The sequence below is a fragment of the Molossus molossus genome, unplaced genomic scaffold, assembly GCF_014108415.1.
Source record: "Molossus molossus isolate mMolMol1 unplaced genomic scaffold, mMolMol1.p scaffold_m16_p_12, whole genome shotgun sequence".
Taxonomy (NCBI): Eukaryota; Metazoa; Chordata; class Mammalia; order Chiroptera; family Molossidae; genus Molossus; species Molossus molossus.
In genome coordinates this window covers 97,740,527-97,762,787 of record NW_023425347.1, presented here as the reverse complement: position 1 = coordinate 97,762,787, position 22,261 = coordinate 97,740,527, and the positions used below count along the sequence as shown (strand labels likewise).

Below are 22,261 nucleotides of genomic sequence, written 5' to 3'. Positions count from 1 at the left end.
GACAGGCCGGTGGCTGTCCTGCTTGGCAGGTGGCTGTGCTGCAGAGTGATCTGATCTGGCCCAGAAGCCCACAGGGCACGGCAGTCAGCACCCTCCATAACTTGTGGGGAAAAGTTCCAAGAAAGTAGGTTCCTTGTTTCAGTGTTTGTGAAAATAAGAAGATAATGGTATTGTTCTGTGTTTTCTTGAATTAATTGGCCATCTCAGGATGAAAATCAAAAGGAATTCTAAAGAAATAACCGAAGACTGGACCACACATGTATACAAGCTCTATGTTGCATTATTTTGAAAGTACAAAAATGGAAACCTGTATGTTTAATAATGGGGGTTAACTAAAATCCATTTTAGAATGAGACTCTAAAGGTTAAACAACAAACAAACAAAAACAACCAGTACAAACAAAAATCCAAGTTTGTAAATTAACATATTTACACACAGTAAAAAGCCTTTATACCAAAATGTTAAGTTATCTCCATGTGGTAGGATTATAGATGATTTAATTTTCTTGGCATTTTCCTCATTTCCTATATTGAACATATTACGATTTTATAATTGGGAAAACACAGTTAAAAACAAAGGAAAAGGAGGAAGGAGGGCAGGACGGCTCCGGGGGCCGAGCTGGCTGACTCAGCTCCTCCCCGCCTGGCATTCCTACCGTTTGGCCTCCTCCTACCTTGGAGGCGAGTGAAGGAAGGAAAATGGCCTCCTGACACGGAGTCGGATGAGCTCGGTGCTCCCTGCCTTGCGGATGCTGCCCTTCCTGAGTCACAGGAGAGGCTCCTGCGTCCTCCTTGGGGTGGTCCTGGATTTCCCCAAGGGCACGCTTACGCACAGACAGCTGAAGGTGGTGGTCTACACAGGATGGGCTCTGCCCTCTCCTGCCAGCGCTGTGGTGGCAGCAAAAGAAAAGCCAGGAATCCTCTTTCTTCCAGTAAGAATTCTTTTTAATGGTTTAAAAATGAGTCTGTACAAAACCAGCACCACCATTCGGTGCTTCCAGTCCTCTGAGGGCTTCCGAGGGTCTCGTCCAACACTATCTCTTTGGCCAATTGTGCCTGAAACCCCTGCAGAGATAGTATGAAAACAAAAGTTACGTCTTCTGGTTCGGATGGATGTTTGCTCTCGGCTGGTTTATAAATGCTGCAGGACTGAGGAGGTAGTTTGCTGGGGTCCTGGAGAACTGAGCAGGGCAGCAATGCATCTGCCCCCACCCTGCCCTCCACCCAGAGAGTGGGCTGGGCAGCGTTCTGAGCCAAGGGCAGGCTGAGCGGACCCTAAAGCCAGGCCCCTTCCTCATGCCACACCCTCGGGGTGGGTCTTCTGGCCTCAGTGTCTGCTCTAAGAATTAGGATTTCATGCTTTTAACTGAAAACTCAACAGAGATAACCCGCATTTGCATATTGATTTTCCCATTCCTCAGAAACAGGCTTATCTAGGACAACTTCAATCCTGCAGCCGGCCCTCCTTTATCACGGTTAATCAGTCCCAGACTCTACTGATAAGTGCATTTCCACGAAGGAGGATCTTTATTTATATACAGTCGTCCCTCGCCACTCCCCGCTTCTACTTTCGGGGCTTCACTCTCTCGCGGTCTTTTCAAAGACTATACTGTACTTCCCTTGAAACGCCGTAGAGGGACGCCGCGAAAGTGGAAGCGCGAAGTGGCGAGGGACGACTGCATTTGCTCTGAGGTGACTCTGGGAAACTGGGAACAAGTGGACAGAGCGCAGAACTGGAATGTGGGCCCTGGGGCGGAGTGGCTGAGGCTGCTCTGCAGCCTCCCGCGATCCCCTCCCCTCTGCCCTTCTCCGTTTCCCAGAGCCGAGCGTCCTCCCGATGAGACCCGCGCCCTCTGCCACATACCTGTCTGACTTCCCTGCTGCAAAGGACATGCTTTTGTTTCCCAGTGAGTGTTTAAGTGTTTTGGCTGCAAGACATTTCTGAAAAGGTAAGAACAGAAGCCAGGATGAGCTACTACAGGAATGGGAGGGCTCCTCATGGCCACACGCTTCACAAGCCTAACTCTCAGCCCCATTTGGCTCTGACTGGCACCAACACCCACACGGAGCAGATACAGGCCTGTGCCGGCCCAGAGGAGTGTTTTTGGCCTACAGCGGTAATTCCCATGGCAGCAAACAGAAAAACACCCTTTCAAACCAGCCTTTATAGTCTCTTAAATTTTTTTTTAATTGCTGGAACCACTGACGTGTATTGTCCGTGCTCGGGAAGAAATGAGGTGAGGGGAAAGGTATGCAAAAGGTTCCTAGATGCACCCGTCTTTCCGGCAACAGAGCAGTAACAGAAGGGGTCAAAAAACAAGCAGCACACACACGCCAGAAACCTCAAGTAGGCCTCTTACCTTGCCAGATGGGGTCTGCTTATTTGGATCAAACTGGGAAGAAGGTTTGGATTTGCTGCTTCCTGAAAGGTAAGAGTGATCATGTCAATGAGTTCACACACAACAGGCTCATTACCGGCTGGACGCACACACCCCGGGAGTGGGGGCTGTCAGCTTCTGCCCTTTATGAGGACGAGGGCTGGTGTGAACTCATTGCCACGTTTCAGCAGCCAAGGCAGCCGGACGAGCAGGCTCACTGCTCACAGACCTGTCCTCAGGGCTCAGCATGGGGCTAAAGCACTGGCCACTTTTACACCAAGGAAACCCACTCTGGTCTGTGTGCCAGATGACGCCAATGTCCATAACGTGGGCTGAGGGACCGCCCTGCCCTGCCTTCTCTCTTCAAAGGAGGCTGATAGAGCCAGGAATGCCACCTGCAGCCCCTCAAAGTGTATGGGCGCTCATGGGCTAAGGAATCAGCCAGAGCTTCATCCCATGGGCATCAGGTGTTTGCAACAAACAAGACCTGTCCCGTGTGTGAGGTGTGTATGGACACGGACTTTGGGAGGCAGGGCTCCGGTGCGGGCAGCTCTGGCAGGAGGGTGGTGGGTTCTGTCCAGTCACTGCCGTTTCTCAGGGCCGCCCTGCTATTCTGGCTGGCACATGTCCGGGCAGCGCTGCCTGTGCCCGAGTCATGCCCTCCTCTGTAGCCGCCTTCCACCCAACACGGACAGACACCCAGCAGGCAGCAGATCTGGCCTCACCAGCAAAAGCCTTGAAATCCGACTTGCTGTAGTCATAAGGGGTAAAGTCTTTTTCTGGTGGATCTGCGTCTTTTGGCTTCTTGGAGACTTTGAGCCGTTTCTTCTCCTGTTTCTGTTCTGCAGCCCTGGGGTCACTCGTTGCTCGCTCTCTCTTCTTGGCGGCGTTTTCCAGCTGTAGGTCGAACACACGCGTGGGAAGGAAGGTGGAAGTCATGAGAGGGGGCAGCGCCGCGGGCCTCCACTGTGAGAACACTGCTGGTTGGGGACTCGGGAGCCACGGAGCTGTCAGGATCTATCGGTGACGGGAGAGGGGTGCGGGCTGGGAGTCTGAGTGGAGACCAACATCAGGCCACCTCAGAAAGGCAGGGGTCAAGCCTCCCAGAGTCCTCTGCGGTGAGGGAGATGTTTGCTGGGGCAGAGTACACTGTCCGCTTCAAGGCCTGTCTACGGCAGTCAGGTGGGATGGCCTATTTACATAAACACGCGGAAGAAACCGTCTAAGAGGAATTACAATATAAACCCTTTTGAGGGAAAATGAGGCAGGCGCTAACTGGCAAGCCAAAACGAACTGGAAAGACAAAAGCATTTAATTCCAGTACAGGGTAAGCCCTCCTGGTAGGGAAAATCCTGACAGTGACCAGGGGTGTCTCGTTCCTCAAAGAACAAGCAGAAAAGCAAGCACATACGGCAGCCTGCCATCGGACAGATAGGTCCTGCTCCGCCGCCGCCTGGTGCTCTTCGTCGGCCTGGTCCGGGGCAGCTGCAAGAGAGACAACTGTCTGGAGCTGCTGACTCCAGCAGCCAGGGCTCCCTCCTCCCCTGACGGACCGGCTGCTGTGGTTACCGGTGGGGGGCGCCCTCCCTGCTGCTCAGCCTCCCTGGCTGGTGCCACCCCCCTTCCCTGTCTCTGAAGGATGGCCACCGTTCTCAATCTGACAAGGACCGTGACCCCCCAGACCTGCTCCTCTCCCAAGAACCCAAACCCACACACCAATGGCCTATCTGACATCTCTCTGAGGACATCTAATAGGCATCTCAACCACAGCATGTGAAGGACCAGAACCAAAACCTCTTTGGCATCACACAGCTCCCTCTTTAGTCTCATCTTCGCGATGGTGACCCCCTTTCGAGTTGCTCAGGACATAACCCTCTTGCACCCACGGCGCCTTCCCTCCCCTCACATCCACATCCGATTCATCACCAAATGCCGTGGGCTCCACCACAGACTCGGACTTCCGACAACTCCCTCCTCTGCTGCCACTGTCCGGCCAGCACGCCCTCTGCCCGGAGGGCTGCCTGTCTCCTAGCGGGCTCCCTGCCCGCCCCCACACTCTGCCTCAACAGAGCGGCATCCGGCTCACAGGTCCGAGGCTGCCCGCTCACCCAGGGCCCACCGCGGCCTCGCCACGGGCCTGCTGCTCTCCTTCCTCACCCCTGCCTCTTCTGGTCCCCTTGGCTTCACCACCCCGGCACCTCCTACCCCTCTCTGCGTAATGCCTACTGCCCTCTGACAGACGCTCATGAGGGGTTTACTGTCCGCTGTCCCTCAGCAGAAGGCACGCTCACGGGGCAGCGGCTGCGTCTGTTCTGCTCACTGCCGTCGCTGGCACTTTGTCGAAACTGAACGAACAGAATGACGTACCAGGGCTACTCTTTAACACACGTTTGACTGGCCGCGTTTACAGGGAAGTGAATGCTACCTGTTGGCTCAGCTGCCTTCTTCTTGGCAGTTTCTTTAGATTCTTTTTGTACCTGTACCTGGCTTGCCAGCTTCCAACGGTTGCTGATCTATAATGAAAACAAACAAAACAAAAAACTCCAAAACTCAGCCACCTAGGAATGCTTTATTTTTTTAATGAGGTGATGCAGGACATGCTAGCCTAGTAACTACACACGTTCTAGGTCATAAATTCCAAATCTGATGACACAAAAAGTAAAATCTCATGCTGGCTTTATTTATAATACTTATTAAGAAGGACAAAGTACAACTGTTCCAGGCACTGGGCCAGATGCTTTCACATCATCATTCAATCCCTTCCACAATCCTGGGAACAACAGGCTCAGAGAAGCTAAGCAACTTGTCTGAAGGGACACGCACGGTTAGCAAACGGTGGAGCTGGAAATTCAGGCAGGACTTCTGCGAGCCCGAGGTGCTGCAGGGACAGCACATGTACCTGCGGCATTAGAGCACATCTAGGTGGGGAAATTAAGCACGGTAAGGGATGTATGGTTGCTGAATGTGCCACACCCAGTGCGAGACAGGGGAGAAGGCAAAACCTGCACCTGACTCCCCATTTCTAAAAACAGGCTAACCACCAGCGACAGGGCTGACGCCCATCAGGGTTTTGCCTGATTCTCGGGCGGTGCTGGTGAGCAGAGGGAGCCAGGCCACCCATCTGATCAGAGCAGGCACTTCCTGCAGGGAGGAAGAAGGCTTTTAACAATTAACACGCTGGCTCCCAGGAACATCTCATGGGGATCCAGGGAAGGTGTTTTCTTATTCTTATTCATAATGCTGTTAAAAACAAACCAAACAATATAAAACAGAGTGTTTTAAAATTTAAGCTGTCACCTTTAAGAGCCTTAAAGTAATATTCATACATAAAAATGCATCAAGCTGTACATTTAACATCTGTGCACTTTACTACATGTAAATTAAACCTCAATGTAAACAAAATCAAAAACAGAAAACAAACAAAAAAACCCCCCAAAGACCTGTTGCTTAAAAGGTTCTCCCAAAGGTTTCAGAGAACGGGATTAAAGTCCGGGTCTCTCTCTGGGAACAATGCTTGCATGTAAAGGGTTTTTTGCATTCTTTTCAGGGGGTTCACAGATGGGCTTGTTTAAGACAGAAACCTGGTTCAAATAATTAAGGCGTCTCCCTTCCTTAGAAAGTCAGTCTTAGAAAGGATGACAGACCCACTTACTTCATATATTTTTGACGACGAATCAAACTTTGCCGCCTGAGAAATGTGAGCGTGGTGGTCTAGCGAAGGCAGAAACTGCAGAAATGGAAACAGTCATGTTAAATGCTGTAAAAAATGGAATCTGGACCCAGACTTCAGGGTCCCCAAAGGGGGCTTCTGGTTGGTGTCATCTCAGGAGGCTTCAACGCCCAGCGTCGCCTGGCCACAGTCACTGGCACTCCAATGAGGTTCCTCTCAGACCTCGACGCCCCACTGGACCCCAGGGGACGCCAACACACCCTGCACCCCCTCTGAAGACCCTCGCTTCCTTTCCAGGCAAACACCTTCTGTCAGCCCTAACGGACAACTGTTACTTACCATCCTAAATGGGTTTTCAAAGGACTCCATTATGTTCTGGGCTTTCTTCTGTGCAGCTGTTAATGGACCCTTTCCATTTTCTTCAGCACTAGGTTCCTGCAGAAACAGACAAAACACAATCTCTTATAACTGTAATTGTTTTGTGACATTAAAACACAAGCAAAAGAACGAGCATGGCTAATGTCTGTAAGCCCCTCCCCCGGAAAGGCACGAGAACAGCCTGTAATAGCCCACTGCAGGGTGCTCAATACATACGTAGCAAACCGGCGAATCTCGGTGCCCTACAGCCTATGAGCTATGTGGTCTCAGTCTCACCGTCTTACAGACGAGAAGACTGAGGCTTGGAAAGGTTAGGAAAGTCTTCCAGAGCCTTAGAGCTAACGGGGGCAGAACAAAGATTCAGACCCAAGTCTGCCTGCTCAAGAACTTCAGATCGCAACTTGACACTTATCTGAAATTTATAAGTATGAACCTTTAAGAACAATGATAAGCCTTTATGAGTAATCAATGACCTTATGCAACAGACTGCTGCTTCCAAGTGGGCTCATAAAATGTGTGCTACCCTTTTGCTTGCTCTGTAGTTACAGGACCAGCCACACAGAGCACGGGGACAGAACAGCCCCCGTTGGCCGGAGTGGGGCACCTCCATGTTCCCACAGCTGGAAGTGCACACTCACATTTTTAGCTGCCTCGTCACCTTGACAACTCATTCCCTCTGTGGTCAACTAAAGCTTCCAGACAGCTTTCCTCATGAATTGCTGAAGCAAGACCTGATCTAAATTTCTGTGATTAAGTGAAAAAGGAAGGGACCTCCCAAGTCGTACGCTGTGCAGGCCCAGCACTCCAGGGGGACAGCATGGTGGTGAACTTAATCCCGGAACCTACCGAGCCACCCAGCTTTCTGTCATCTGAACACGTATCTCTATCTGAGAAGACAGTACTGTGCTTTTCTTTCTTTCTTTCTTTTATTCCTCCCCCAAAGTTATTTTTCTATTTATCATTAGATAGAGTGGGAGGGAGGGAGGGAGAGCGAGAGAGAGAGAAACACTGATGTAATAGACCCACATCGACTGGCTGCCTCCTGCATGACCCGACCAGGGCTGGGGACGAACTGCAACTGAGGTACGTGCCCTTGACTAGAACTGAACCCAGGGCTCATTGGTCTGCGGGCTGATGTACTAACCACTGAGCCAAACCGGCCAGGGCTTTTTCTTTCATTTTTTTTAAACACACGATTTTTCTTTATTAATTTTAGAGAGGGAGGAAGGTGAGAGGGAGAGAGGTAGGAACCTCGCCGAGAGAGAACATTGACTGGCCGCCTCCTGCATGCCCCCCACTGGGGATCGGGCCCACAACCTGGGCATGTGCCCTGGCCAGAATTGAACTAGTGACCTCTTGGTGCAGGGTCGACGCTCAACCACTGAGCCACACCGCCCGGGGCTTTTCTTTCTCTAGAAACCAGGACGTTTCCTTTCTACCGCACACACTGCCTGCAGTCTTCAGAGCTTCACCCTTTCATCCCTGGTCATTCCAGCGATCGCCCAAGCTGACCAACACATGCCCCTTGGTCTTCCTTTGGCAAAGAACCTACAGTTAAGCCACCGGCAGAAATGAGAAGCCTGCTGGGCAGGACAGCCTGAGATAAAATCGGTCACAGCCCAGTGCATATTTTAGGAACACAGCCTGGCCCAGCTGGCCATACTGTCTGCAGACTGAACAGAGTCACCCCTAGCACTGCTCAGCCTCCTTCTGGAATGGGAAACTAATTCCATCCCACTGACCGGTGCCTGCACACCCTACCCTTCACTATGTCTAACAAACCACATCGTAGAGAAGAACGTGTCAAAGTTTCCTCTTTTGGACCCAATGCACACATGGCTGAGCTGGCACTACTCAGGGAGGTACACGCAGGACACTTTCCACTGCCCATCAGAGCTCACTCTGGCCCTCCCGGAATGGGCGGCTGTATGGAGAGTCCTCCTGGGTATCACTGGGGCCCATGCCCTCCTCCCTGCCAGGCATGAGTGTTAAGATGTCAATCCTTCCCTGAGGATTTCTTCACATGGAGCTCAGAGAATCCACCCACTTCTCTCGAACCCCCTTGTCCGGAGAAGAAGACTCCCTCGCGCTCTGTCTCCATGCCTGTCCCCACTGCTGCTGGGTTTCACCCTCCAAGCACAGAAACGCAGTAAGTCTCCGCAGGTCTGCAGCAGCGTGCCGACGCGTCTACCACTCACGTTGAATAATGTGATGACGGCAGTGGCGATAAGGCATTTGGAACCCAGCAGGGCCTCGTCCTCTCCTCTTTCTTCAGGGAAGAGGCTTGCCTGTTTCTGCACTGGCACAGGCCCTAGAGGGACAGAAGTCAGCAGAGTCAACGCCTACTGGGTTGTGTGCCAGACAGTTTCCCAGCTCTCCAGGGCTCCAGAGGCCTCGACATTACCATTGGTTGGGGTGATAGGATAGCCATCTGAAGGGGTGTGGGAGCAGTCATGAGGACCAAAGAGAACATTCTCCAATCTCTGCATCAAAAAGAAAGCAAAGGCCACAATGAGACACCTGCCAGCACGTGGAGCCCCAGCTGCAGTGAGGCGCTGGCCCGGCAGGGCAGTATCTGCACGACCTGCTCCGCATCCTTCCCCAGGGATGAGACAGCAGGCACTGTACCTCAGGGGCGGGCAAGGGTCCACTCTTCTTCACTCCAGCTGCGACTTCAGACTATGGGAGAAGGACAAAGAATCCAGGAAGTTGCCTGAACTCGAGGACACATTTTTCCCTCAGCAGACTGTATCCCTTCACGAGATCATGGTTTTCAAGAACCGGAGGTTTTCTTTCAGCCCTTCACCCACCCCAGGGCCTGGCACTGCAATTACTGAGCGCTCAGTAATTGCTTGTGGGATGAAAGAACAAAACCCTTTGTCATGGCCAGGCACAGTATACAGAAGGGTGCCGAAGAGCCCGAAAAGGTCTTCTCTGAACCAGGGCTTCTCTCTCTACTGGGACAAACTGGAGCTGAAACATTTTAACACGAAGACTATAAATGTGCTTATCCTCAGAGCCTCTTCTTTTTCACCTCAAGGGGGCTGACTTTAAGTCTTCCTGAATCAATAATCTTCCAAAAATTACAAACATGATTTAGCACATATTGATAATGGTACTGAAGCAACATATTGAAAACTGTCTCAACACAACACAAATCAAACATGCAAATCTACTTGAACACATGTCACTAACACAAGAGCGCGCACACACACACACATGCACGCTGGTGCAGAACACAGGTACCCAAGCAGCACACGCACACACAGATGCACACTGGTGCGCTGGTACCCGAGCAGCACATGCACACACTTAGAGACATGTGGAGCTGTATATTTGGTTGGATTTCCTGCTTTCATCTACATTGTCTAAACTTCAGGATCTCCTTCACAAAAGTAGCTCTTTGTGAATCCCCCATTTCTACTAAACGTTCTCATATCTCCCTAGTCACCTGGGCTTTATATTTGGAGTGAGCTGTCTTTGACTCCACGTCCATTATCTCCAAATCCCCCTGCCAGTCGGAGAATACCCGTGTGGTACTTAGCGCAGTGCTCAAAGAGAAACGGCAGCCATTTTTATCACCAAGCTTTTTTTTCTGACGGTGCTTCTTGTACCCGTCCTTTCTTTTTCATTTGTGACCACCACACTCATCAGGACACTACCACTCACACCTGGACCACTGCCAGGCTTCTAAAATGAGCTCCCTGACCTGAGATCCCCACTCCATTTTATTCTACCAGGTTAATTTTCTCCAAACAGGTAACCAGCCCAGTCACTAGGCGTTACTTGCTGTTAGATTATCAAAAATAAGGTCTTAAGAAGGATAAGCTTTAGTTGTGACTATCATAAAGAAGACACATCTACTGGATTTCCTAAGCCTTATTACTTCCTTGGGGTTTTAGAATGGAGAGCAGATACCGTATGTAGGAGACTACAAGGAGCCAGAAGCTAACACATGGAACAGGCCTGCTGAGTTGGGGAACTTTAGCAGAAGGCTTCTTACCTTGAGCAAGGGCATGTCTCGGGCCTGCTGGATTAAAAGATGCATTTCGTTGATCTGCTGCCGTACAAGAGGTGGCACAGGGTTGCAGCAAGCTATGATGCCCTGAGGTTCCCTGAAGAACATGAACTCGTTACTTAGGAACACAGCCCTCAAAGGCCTCCAGACAAGAACAGTGATCAGGCAGGGCCGGAGCTCCACAGCAAGGGGCTCAGCAAGAGGACACAGCCACGCCGGGCCCCGGCCAGGCACTGCCGCACGCGCTCTGCTGCGCCAAGCCTGGAGCAGGCTCCTCTCGCAGCCTGCCTCCTGCTAACAGGGAGAGCTGGAGAGAGGTACCATAGCTCTGCTGATTTGCAATTCTGCAATGGGTGAACAGAAGATTATGAATTTAGATTCTGTGCTTATACTTCAATCAACATCATATGACACTTAAAACCATGAGATGCCTCAGTTTGGAAGAAAATACGGATGAAAGAATCCCTTGAAAGTGAAAGCCGATGCCATTGCCTCAAAGGCTTACACTGGACTCAACATAACCACCGAAACATTCCAGTTCAGAAGTCTCAGTTCCTGAACGGCAGCCCGAGGGCAGAAACTACATTCCTCAGACTTTCTTGAGCTTCCTTAGAGCACTAATCTTCTCTCAATCAGCCTTGAGGGGATAACAACCACAGAAGCTTGCTTTTGAGACAAAATCTCTCTACTGAGAAAGTCGGAACATATGAATCAGTTTTCAGACTCACTTGGGCAGTTCTTCGGCTATCTTTAGCATCATGTGGTTTGGCAGTACATATCTGGAATGAAACACACAATGGGTGAATTACATTAGACTCAGCCAGCAAGTGCCATTACATGCTATAACCCAGAGGAAAATGCAAGCAGCTTCGATGGCAGAAAGAGAAACCGTCCATAATCTCCTTGCTACCAGACCTGCTCAGTCTAAGAGAACCCCTCACCCATAGCTTTCATCTTCCCTCCGGGCGGTTTTGTCCCTCCAGGCAAACAGCAGCTGGAAGGCTGTCAGCTGCTGCGTGTTGAGATGCTTCTTCTGCTTCCTGTATAGTTCAAGGTAGGACTCATCCGTGAAGATCGGTTTGATGAATTTCTGAAAAATGTTACAGAATATTCAAGATCAATGAGCATCAAAATTGTGCCCTGGGCTCTTCGCACACTTGGTTCTCTTTGTAAATGTAAAGAGCAAAAGCAAGAAGTAGGCCCTCATGAGAGGAAGAGAGTGTCCAGGGGGTGTGGCGGTGAGATGTTACCTTGAGGCAGATGTCCCTGCTCCGCTGCCACACCACCTGCAACTGAACGGGCTGGCCGTTGCCTTGCTCCCACAGTTCCAGCCTCATCTTATCATAGATGTAAAGCAAGTAATGGGTGTCGTCTCTGGCGTAGTTGAGCATTTCCTCGGGCAGAGGTCTAGAATTGTAACAAAGAAGACTTTCCCTAATTTCCCTGAGGAGCAGCCATTTCATTTGCCTGCTCTGTGGGTGCTAAGGCTCGCTTGGCTCCTTCTGCTATTAAAGATTCTTTCACAGCCAATACATCTAAATATGACACGCCATCGTTTCACAGCAGGGCGGAAAGGGCGGCTGATAATGATGTGGTTGAAAATAAGGGCTGTTATCCTGAGTTTGAATCTCAGTTCCAGAGAGCGGATCTTGGATAAGTCACCTAAGCTCTCTGAGCTCACTTTCCTTACTTGTAAAATGGAACGGTTCCTCATAGGCTACTGTGAGGATTACACAGGACAACACCCCTAAAGTTCTTAGTTCGGAGTGGGGCACATGGCAAGGGTTAAATAACTGGCAGTGGCTTTTAGATTTTGTCAATTTTCATCTTATATTCAGACTTTACATTCTCTTTAGAAATTCTGATGTGCAGAATTGGAGAAAAGTTCTTCATACAGCAGCCCTGCAGCCTTAGGGAGAAAGCTAGTCATCTGGAAATGATCAAGCTGAGCAAGAATCTCAGCAAGTGTCGCAGGACGCCATCACAACCCCATACGACAATAAACACTATAAGGCTAACTCAATGTGCCTTATTTATTTTTTAAATTTTTATTTATTGATTTTATTTTTTTTAACTTATTGATTTGAGAGAGAGAGAGAGAGAGAGAGAAAGATTTGTTGTGTTCCACTTATTTATACATCCACTGTTTAATTCTTGTATGTGCCCTGACCAGGGATCAAACCCACAACCTTGGCCTACTGGGATGACACTCTAACCAATGGAGCACCACAGCAGGGCTCAACTATGTGCCTCAGACTTCTCTCAGACCTATGGGAGATCATCTCACACAGATATACAACCATCCCTACCAGGGACATCTGAACTTCAAACAAGGCTGGCATGGATGAACACTGATGTCGCGTCTCTTTTGACCACTGTACAGAGTAAAACAGCCCTACATAATTCCACACTGGCATAATACTAAAACTTCCAGTTTCACTTATGCCAATGAAAACAGCTCACCTCAAGACTGAAATCATGTTACAGGCTGAACCAGGTCCCCATGGATGAGGTTAATGAACACCCACACTTTCTTTTGCAGCCTTATTTCCTTGTCAAGAGCAAACTAACCGTATTCTCCAATCAGCCAGCTGGTACTGCTTGTTTGATTCCACACTGCAGTAGAGTTTCAGCAGATGGTCCAGCGAGTGCCTGCCCAGGTTAAGAAGGCGCGCTGCCTGATGGGTATCAAACATGTTCACCACGTACAACCCGAAGTCTTTCTGGAGCCATTCTATGTCTGAATCAGCCCCGTGGAAGACCTGAGAACAAAACCAGAGCCATGCAGTACACGGTGTGAAAGGCCACTTGTGCTCTGCAGTGAACTCAGCCTCTAGGTTATTAGAACACTGGGATTAAAAGCCAGAATGAAGATTAAGATGGGCTGAGTTCTAAATGCTTCTTTTAATTTGGGCCCCAGTGTTCTACAGTCCTAATTGCACACTCTTAAAGTCTGCTAACAGCCAATGATTCTAAGAAAGCAGCTCTACTTGCTTCAAGGGTAGTCATTAAGTTCAAACAATCTTGATGGCACAGGCTCATTGCAGTAGTCATTAAAATGATTTAACATTTTTCTGGGTGGTAATGAGCTAAGTCTTAGCTATTCTAACAAAGGTTTAGAAACAAAAGCAGTTTAATGTGTGGTACCCTACTGTAGGAAATTACAACGATTTCTCTCAATCTTATTGGGTCTATGTTGAAATAATGAAACACTAAACCGAACAGCACTTAAATCTTGCGCTCATAGGCAAGAGCTGAAAAAGGCTGGCCGACCTTGACAATGGCTGGGTCCGTGAGGCTCTCGTTGAGAAGGTGCATGTCGCTCCGAAGCTCCAGCGCGTCGACGATGAAGTCCTCTGTCCGGGTGGAAATCTGCACGAGGCAGGTCAGCCCCAGGAAGCTCCGGTAAGAGTGGTGCTGAGACGCATGGAAAGAAGGGACACGGGTTACTGAGCGCTCCTCTCCGGATTCCGAAGAGTCAGCTATGAAACAAAGTTGTGAGAGTAATTACTTTTTACCAAAAAAATATATTTAATTTAGTATTACTTTTATATTTCTCAAGTAGGTAAACTCACAGAAAATGCAAAAATTTTACTCCAAGTCATTTACAAGTTACCTCTAAGTCTACAGCAAATTCCTGACAATTTAAGAGCTTTTCATTGAGTTCCACCAGTTCGTCCAGGGAGGACACGAAATGGCAGGGTGTTTCTCCCACAGGTCTGTATAGCTGGATCACAGAAGTCCAGGGAGAAAAAGAGAGGAATATTAAGAATCATCCTTCATTAAAGTACACAATGAATTAAGAGTTCAATACATGTCTCACAGTTATAACCTACTACTGTGAAGTATTTAGGGAAAGCCAAAATTACATCAACTAATCCAGCTGTTTGTTTCTTCCTGGGCTACTCAGCTCCCAGCCATAGGCAGCTGGGGGCTCACCTGGGGCTGTGGCTTCTGAAGGACTGAATCCGGGGGAGTGAAGTGATCTAGTTCGTATTGATAAGGATGTGCAAACCTGGAAAAATAAAACAAAACAAAAAGATATTTTTTTTTGTTGTTGGTTTGATTTTTTTTTTCTTTCTTTTTTTTTATCCTCACCCGAGGACATTTTTCCATTTTTTGTTCAGACAGAGCGGGAGGGAGAGAGAGGAAGAGAGAGAGAGGGAGAAACATCGATGTGAAGGGACACATCAAGTGGCTGCCACCCGCACGACCAACCAGGGCCGGGGACAAACTGCAACCGAGGTACGTGCCCTTAGCGGGAACCGAACCCGGGCCTCTCTGTACCGCAGGCCGACGCTCCAACCACTGAGCCAAACCGGCCAGGGCCAAAAAGATATTTTTGATTAATTCCATGGTTTAAGGAAACAATTGCTCTAATCCAATTTGTAAAAACAATGAGAAAAGACCACAATGAAAATATTTTCTCTCTATAAAAAGCACCATTATTTCAATGATAACTCAATGCATCAAAAAAACTCAGGTGATGCCTGGTTGCCCTTAAAGTAGGATGATTAAAAATCTATTATAGACCATCCAGTGTGGCTCAGTGGCTGAGCATCAACCCCTGCACCAAGATATCATGGAATCAATTCCTCGTCAGGACACATGCCTGGGTTGTGGGCCTGATCGCCAGTGGGGGACATGCAGGAGGCGGCCAGTCAATGTTCTCTCTCATCGATGTTTCTGTCTCTCTCGCCCTCTCCCTTCTTCTCTCTCTAAAATCAATAAAAGAAAAAAAATAATCTATTATAAAGATTTGAGCACTTATTTGCAAAACACTATATGGTGGGTGCTGCAGATGATACAAAATTGTGAAATATGTAATTCCCTGTGGTTTGGAGTAACAAAGTTGTAAAGTGGGGGAGGGGAGCAAATATGGTTACATATCAAATGATGTTATTTTTCCTGTTCCTCCATCATTTACTTGATAAAAATACTGAACCCCTGGGTTCCTGGAGGGCAGGGTTGCCTCTCATGACCTTTATTTCTTTAGCATTTAACCTGTGGCCTCACAAGGGCGTCGGGGCTGAAGGAATGCTCAGATAGACTGGCTGCACGTGAGAAACAGACCAATACCAATGAAGTTTTCATCACTTCTCTTCTTTATTCTCAGGGCAAAGTCCTTTTGTCTATTTTAAGCAGATTTTTTCCAAAATGCTTATACTGCCAGTGAAAAATGCCTTTTCCTTACTGGACGTATTAGTGAACCTTTGCTTACTGATTGCGCCCCCACCTAACAAGGAAGGCAGAGTGGTACAAGGAAGGACAATTTTAAGAAAACTTGGGTCAAAGTTCTGGTTCTGTGCAGAGGCAGCATCTCTGATTCTGCTTTTGCATCTGAACAGCATGAGGGGAGCAGCTGCTACCTCTCAGGACTGCACTGAGGTTACAGAGGACGGTGCTGTGCAGGCCCTCTGCAAACACAAACAGGAGATACGGTGCAAACCACCTCATTCAGGGTGCTCATTCGCGCATTTTACAAAAGCAAAACAGAGGGAAAATGTGGCATAAAGGTGAGTGTGACATGAGAAAATGTGGCATGAAGACAGTTCAGACAGGCAAACACTTACAGATCCTGCTCCGCCTGCTGAGTTCTCTGCTGATGGATGAAATCCGCCAGAGCAGGGGGCACATCCAAGTCCTCAGGACGATCCTGTGGGCACTCCCGTCTTTCTCTGGACAGTGCTGGAGATCCAAGCAGTGACAACACACATCACAAAAGAGGCACACACATTCACTTCTTGTCTAGCTGTGGAGGGGTTAACTGGCTCCCTTTGGAGAAAGGAAGAATGGAGGGAGCCCTTTCCCGCTTATTTGTTTTGGTTAGGCAGAGTTTGTTCTACTTACCCTGAGGGAGGGGTTTCTGGGCATTGGGCTTGATGAAGATTTTAGGACGAAATGGAGTGTTGGAATTGTCAATCTTCTCTCGAAATTTAAGCTGAGGTCGGATGATGTTTTTTGCATGAAGCAGCCGGAAAGTTTCAGATTTTGTTTTTTTGCTATATTCTCCTGCCTATGATCAATGAATACAATACTTTATAACAGCAACTCCACTAATTAGAAGAGTATATTCCAGTTTATGCCTTCCAAGAAGACAAGAACATCCCAAGAACCATTCATTTAAGAATGTGTGTGTGAAACTGGGGTTGCAAAGTAGAGAAGAGGGGTAATGAAGGCGTGTTTGTTTATGAGAAGGAGCTAGGCATTAGCCAGCTCTGCACCCAACAAATTAAAACAGAAATGCAAATTAGAATGGGCAAAAGCTGACATTAGATGCTCTAGAGAATGTGAAAGAAGCCCTCACCTTACGGTTCCAGCTGGACACTATTGTTTTGGGGACCTGTAGTCCTGTGGGGAGGACAGGCTGTTGATTCTTATTCACACCTGATGCTTCATCCAGTAAAATACCCTAAAAATGAAAGCGGTATTAGCTCAGTATCTTCTTTTCAGGGTCAACAGAGTTAATTATCTAAAAGTTTTAAGAACTACATTCAGAGAATTATATGTGAGAACATATACACATAAGAACAGACAATTAAAGCATTATCTTCTCAAAGACAGGGCAGAAATCAGCCACTCCTGATCCTTATTCAAGTCTCTTTACAGTTCTGAATTGGGCCGAAATTTCAAATCTGATTTAATAGTGGGATGTGGCCCACCACAATAATTTAAAAAACCCTCGACTGTACATATTAAACACAGGAGGATGGTGTTTACAGTGAGAATAAAGGGTGTCCTGATCTCCTTGGTACTGTAGAAGCAGACGTGGAGCATCGGTTGGGGTACCACTAGCACAAGTGCACCCAGGTGACAGATGGTGGAATGGTAGGACATGGAATTGTAATATATGATAAACCTCTGAAATATCTGTGGGCATATCTGCTGAGACGCCCTTGGGTCTGAGGGCCGACCAAACAGTCGCGGGTTCGATTCTAGTCAAGAGTAAATATCTCTGTTGCGGTTTGGTCTCCAACCCTGGTTGGGGTCATGCGGTAGGCAACCAGTTGATGTGTCTCTCTCACATCCATGTGTCTCTCTCTCTCCCACTCTATAAAAAAAAAAAAATCAATGGAAAAATATCCTTGGGCCCTGGCCAGTTTTCTCAGTGGTTAGAGCGTCGGCCTGCGGTCCAGAGAGACCCGGGTTCGGTTCCCACTAAGGGCACCTAACTCGGTTTCAGTTTGTCCCCGGCCCTGGTTGGGTCGTGCGGGAGGCAGCCACTCAATGTCTCCCTTTCACGTCGATGTTTCTCTCTATCTCTGTCTTCCTCTCTCTCCCTCCCACTCTATCTGAACAAAAAATGGAAAAATGTCCTCAAATGAGGATAAAAAAAGAAAAAAAGAACTATATTGTTGGGTAAGGATTAAAATAATAATAATAATTAAAAATAGGCTTCCACTGGGAGTGATATTTTGAAGTAATATATTTGAAGACAATTGTGTTATTTGGTGGGGGCAGGGGATGGGGAAGCCAACTATTAGAAGAAAGGAATGTAAAAAAAATAAAATAATGAGATTAAATTAAATAAAAAAAAAAAAAAGAAAGGAGTGTTATAGGAAAGAAATGCTAAACTTCGTTTTCATTCCCTAAGGTGCTTGGGCTTCTTTTCATATTCTAGTAAGACAGAAGTTCTTCACGTGTTAGTTACCTTAGGAGTAAGGTACAGTACTCACCACTCGTTCCAGAATAACATCATTGGTATCAACTAGTAAATCAAACTTGTCCTCCAATTCAGTCACTTTACTCCGATCCTTAATGTTGCTTCGACACCCATGGTACTGCATTACCTTGCTCATGCTAAGGACAAGAAAACCAAGATTAGTTTGTATACTTCTATTAATTTGTTTGCAATCTGGGAGAAAACTTGAAAGTCTTGGCTCAGACTATTCCCAATACTTTATGACTGAATAAAACTTGCGCTCTTATTAAAAACATTGTGTGTGGCCTTGGGCAATTCACTAAATCTCACTAAGACTCATATGCTTATTGAAGGGGTGGAGGAAATTACCTCAAAGCTGCCTTTAAATTAAAAAATATATATAACATTATGTAAATAATGTATTCTGCAGTCATTGTTTCTTTTTTTTTTTATATATATAGGTTTTTTAAAAAATTTTTTTCTTTACTGATTTTAGAGAAAGAGAGGAAGAAAGAGGAGAGCGAGACAGAAACATCGATGAGAGAGAACATCAACTGGCCGCTTCCTGCATGCCCCCCACTGGGGATGGGGCCTACAACCTGGGCATGTACTCTGACTGGGAATCAAACCAGCGACCTCTTGGTGCCATGGGTCGACGCTCAACTGCTGAGCCATACCAGCCAGGATGCAGTCATTGTTCTAACATAAAATCTAAAACATTCTCTAAATCTGTCACGCAACAGCGAGACAAAATTAGTGTTTGTGTATCATCTGTCCTAAAACCTTAATTAGAAAGCTAAAACTTATGATGGAGTTTCATGAGAGAATCTTGACTCCAGGTTTTCAAGTTCTATATTAAGTCAAAAAGATTCACTTTCTGTAGGTGCAAAAGTCCATATATTTTATTATTATTATTTTTTAATCCTCACCAGAGGATCTTTTTCCATTGATGTTTTTAGATAGAGTGGAAGGGAGAAGGAAAGGAGGGAAAGAGAGAGAGGAAACATGAATGTGACAGAGACACATTTATTGGTTGCCTCCCGCATGACCCCAACCAGGGCTGGGGATGGAATCTGCAACCTAGGTACATGCCCTTGACTGGGAATTGAACCCACAACCCTTTGGTCCACAGGCCAACGCTCCAACCGCTGAGCCAAATCAACCAGGGCAAAAATCTATACATTGTAAAAGTTACAAAACTCAAAATTTACCAAGTAAAATTTCCCTAATCAAAATCCATTGTTTCATTTTTACATTTCACACCTCTTTTTTTTTAAATCCTCACCCAAGGATATTTTTCCATTTATCTTCAGATAGAGTGGGAAGGGGAGTGAGGAAGAGGTGGGGGGGGGGGGGAGAGAAAGAGAGAGAGAGAGAGAGAAACATTGATGTGAGAGAGACATCTATTAGTTGCCTCCCGCATGACCCCCGACCAGGGCCAGGGACCAAACTACAATCGAGGTACATGCCCTTGACTGCAATGGACTCTTTGGTCCGAGGTCTGATGCTCTAACCACTGAGCCAAACTGGCCAGGGCTCATACCTCTTTATAGCACAGAAAATTATGGTAAAAAACCCCACAAATTTTAGGAAGTTATATTCATTTCTTTCAACATGAAAAAAATAGTATTTAGTACTTACCACTGAAGCAACCTGTCTCCCTGTGTTTCACAAAATGCCTGGAAGCCAGGAAAACTTCGGTAAAAATCATACTCATCACCAAACTGTGGTAGGCCCCCGGATGCCTTGGTGACAGCCACTACTGCCCCAAGAGCAAACTGTCAAAAACCAAAAAAAAAGCATGTTTTAAACATGGATCCCCATTCAGCAACTCATTAAAAAAAAATTCTTTTTGGTTTTTTTAAAGAGGAAAGTAGAGAGAGATAGAAGCATTGATGTGAGAGAGAAACATCCATCAGCTGCCTCCCGCACGCTCCCTACTGGGGATCGAGCCTGAAACTCAGGCATGTGCCCTGACCGGGAATCAAACCAGGACCTCTCAGTCCATGGAGATGCTCAATCTACTGAGCCACACTGGCCAGGCAGCAACTAATTTTTTCAACATCTACTATACATAACACATTGTGCTAGATGATGAAGACATGTAATTCCACAAAAATTCATTTAGTGCTGATTTTACCCCAGGCCTTGAGGATACAATGGTGAACACAAAATCAAGTTCTAGAGCTTACATTCTTGGGAGAGTCGGGGGAGAAAGAACAAATACATATATAATATGACTAATATTCAAAACCGCCTGGGTTTGAATCTTGACTGCTACCTATTAACTGTGATCTTAAGTAAGTTATTTGGACCTTAGTTCCCTCCTTTAAAAAATAGGCATAATAAAAGTGCCTACCCCACAGAATTGTTGTGAGGATTAAAAGAACTCATAAAATCACTTAGGATCGTGCCTGGCACATAAGTGCAATTATTCCTATCACTCCTCAAATTCAGATCCATGAGTTTTCTACAGGAATTTATTTTTGGGTTTTCATCTGGGCAAGCATCTAAATACAATATAAGCATAGTCTAGATCCTTTGAATGACCAATTGATAATGGCTACTGCCCAGAACTGGACTGATGTTTATGGTTCAGTTAATGCCAAGCAGTCTTCTATTCTAAATATGGTAATGAGAGAAAAACTTGACATGGCTATCATAAATAAAAGGTGGCTGGTTGCCAGTCCGGTGTGGCTCAGTGGGTGAGCATCGACCCCGCACCAAGAGGTCACAGCTTCGATTCCCGGCCAGGACACATGCCCAGGTTGTGGGCCCGATCCCCAGTGGGGGGCATGCAGGAGGTGGCCAATCGATATTCTCTCTCATTGATGTTCTTTTTTTTTCCTTACCAGAGGACATTTTTCCATTTTTTGTTCAGGTAGAGTGGGAGGGAGAGAGAGGAACAGAGAGAGAGAGAGAAACATCGATGTGAAAGGGACACATCGCGTGGCTGCCACCCGCACAACGGACCAGGGCCGAGGTACATGCCCTTAGCGGGAACCGAACCCGGGTCTCCCAGGACCGCAGGCCGACGCTCTAACCGCTGAGCCAAACCGGCCAGGGCGATGTTCTCTTTGATCTATGTTTCTCTCTCTCTCCCTCTCCCTTCTTCTCTCTCTAAAATCAATAAAGAAAAAAATTAAAAACAAAAGGTGGCTGGTCATGTTTAGGCAAATGACTTCACAGTGAGTTGTGAAATAGATGTCTTCCGAGAAAGAAAAGAGTAAAAGGAAGTGGGAGCTTGACTTATGATGGGGTACACAGTAGCTGGTTAAGCATGAAGGCTCCCAATCAGGACCATGGCTAGTGGTCCTGGAACTATTCAAAAACTAAATAAATACGTTCATAACAGCACCTCCTAATAACCAAGTAGATATAATGTGAGTGGGAGTTCTGGGGAATTTTTAGTGCCCACGTACACATTACTTTAGTGTCACGGTTTTGTAAGAGCTAAGCCTGAGGGGTTTAATCCTAGTATTACGTTTGTTCCTATCTAAGCAGCATGACACAAATCATTCCAATGAACCCTCTGGGTGCTCCTTCCAGGAGGCACGGATCGATGTTCCATGGCACTTAGGGGAGGAAGATTCGCCGGCAACTTGAACAGGTGACATCAAACGCGGGTTACGGATTGTGTAGGACGGAGCTCAGGGGCGGGGGAGGCGCCCCCGGCCGCAGGCGGAGCGGATGCAGGCAGGTGTGGGGCACTGAAGGCAGCCAAGCCCTCCGGAGAGATGGGTGGGTGGCTCAGGCCGGGACGGGGCTGAGGTCGCGCGGGCCGGGACATCGGGAAGCCCCTACCCCTGTGGAGAGGGCTCTCCACACTCATGGCTGCATGGGCTCATGGGGGGAAGGAGGGCCCGGGGAAGCCGGGCGACCCTCAGGGTCTGCGTGAGACCCCATCCCAGGAGGGTGAAGGGAGAGTGTGTGCTGGCGCCCGGGGCTCGGGGGTGCGCGCGGCCAGGAGGGCGGCTGCCCAGAGGGCCCGGGCCTGCTTCCGACCGGCCGCGAGCGGCGCCCAGGGCCCCCGAGACCCCTCGCACTCACCTTCACAAAACTGTCTGCGTCCGGAAATCCCGGCAGCACCATCTCCTCGTCGGACTTGGCCGCGCTCGTCGCGGATGGGGCCTTAGACTCTGCGGGACTGGGAGGCGCCATTTTTTCAGCCTGCAT

General features: G+C 47.8%; 1 protein-coding gene across 3 annotated transcripts; it reads right to left on the bottom strand.

Annotated features, from left to right (window-relative positions):
- Positions 1-351: 351 nt before the first annotated feature.
- Positions 352-22,261, bottom strand: EXOSC10 (exosome component 10). Of its 3 annotated transcripts, XM_036256929.1 has the most exons (25): positions 22,136-22,261; positions 19,727-19,863; positions 18,120-18,243; positions 16,751-16,855; positions 16,294-16,459; positions 16,017-16,131; positions 14,383-14,458; positions 14,060-14,170; positions 13,717-13,860; positions 13,015-13,205; positions 11,694-11,850; positions 11,385-11,533; positions 11,172-11,222; positions 10,429-10,540; positions 9,054-9,104; positions 8,830-8,908; positions 8,624-8,736; positions 6,387-6,482; positions 6,030-6,104; positions 4,803-4,890; positions 3,789-3,862; positions 3,103-3,274; positions 2,360-2,421; positions 1,864-1,940; positions 352-1,064 (listed from the first exon to the last, which is right to left on the bottom strand). In XM_036256929.1, the coding sequence occupies exons 1-25, from the start codon at positions 22,259-22,261 to the stop codon at positions 1,034-1,036; spliced, it is 2,682 nt and encodes an 893-aa protein (XP_036112822.1). In that variant the 3' UTR covers positions 352-1,033. The 3 variants fall into 3 exon arrangements, with proteins under 3 accessions (XP_036112822.1, XP_036112823.1, XP_036112824.1); XM_036256930.1 differs by lacking the exons at positions 352-1,064; positions 1,864-1,940; positions 2,360-2,421; positions 3,789-3,862 and having other exon boundaries at positions 3,126-3,274; positions 22,136-22,253; XM_036256931.1 differs by lacking the exons at positions 352-1,064; positions 1,864-1,940; positions 2,360-2,421; ... (1 more) ...; positions 3,789-3,862; positions 4,803-4,890 and adding an exon at positions 4,968-5,617 and having other exon boundaries at positions 22,136-22,253.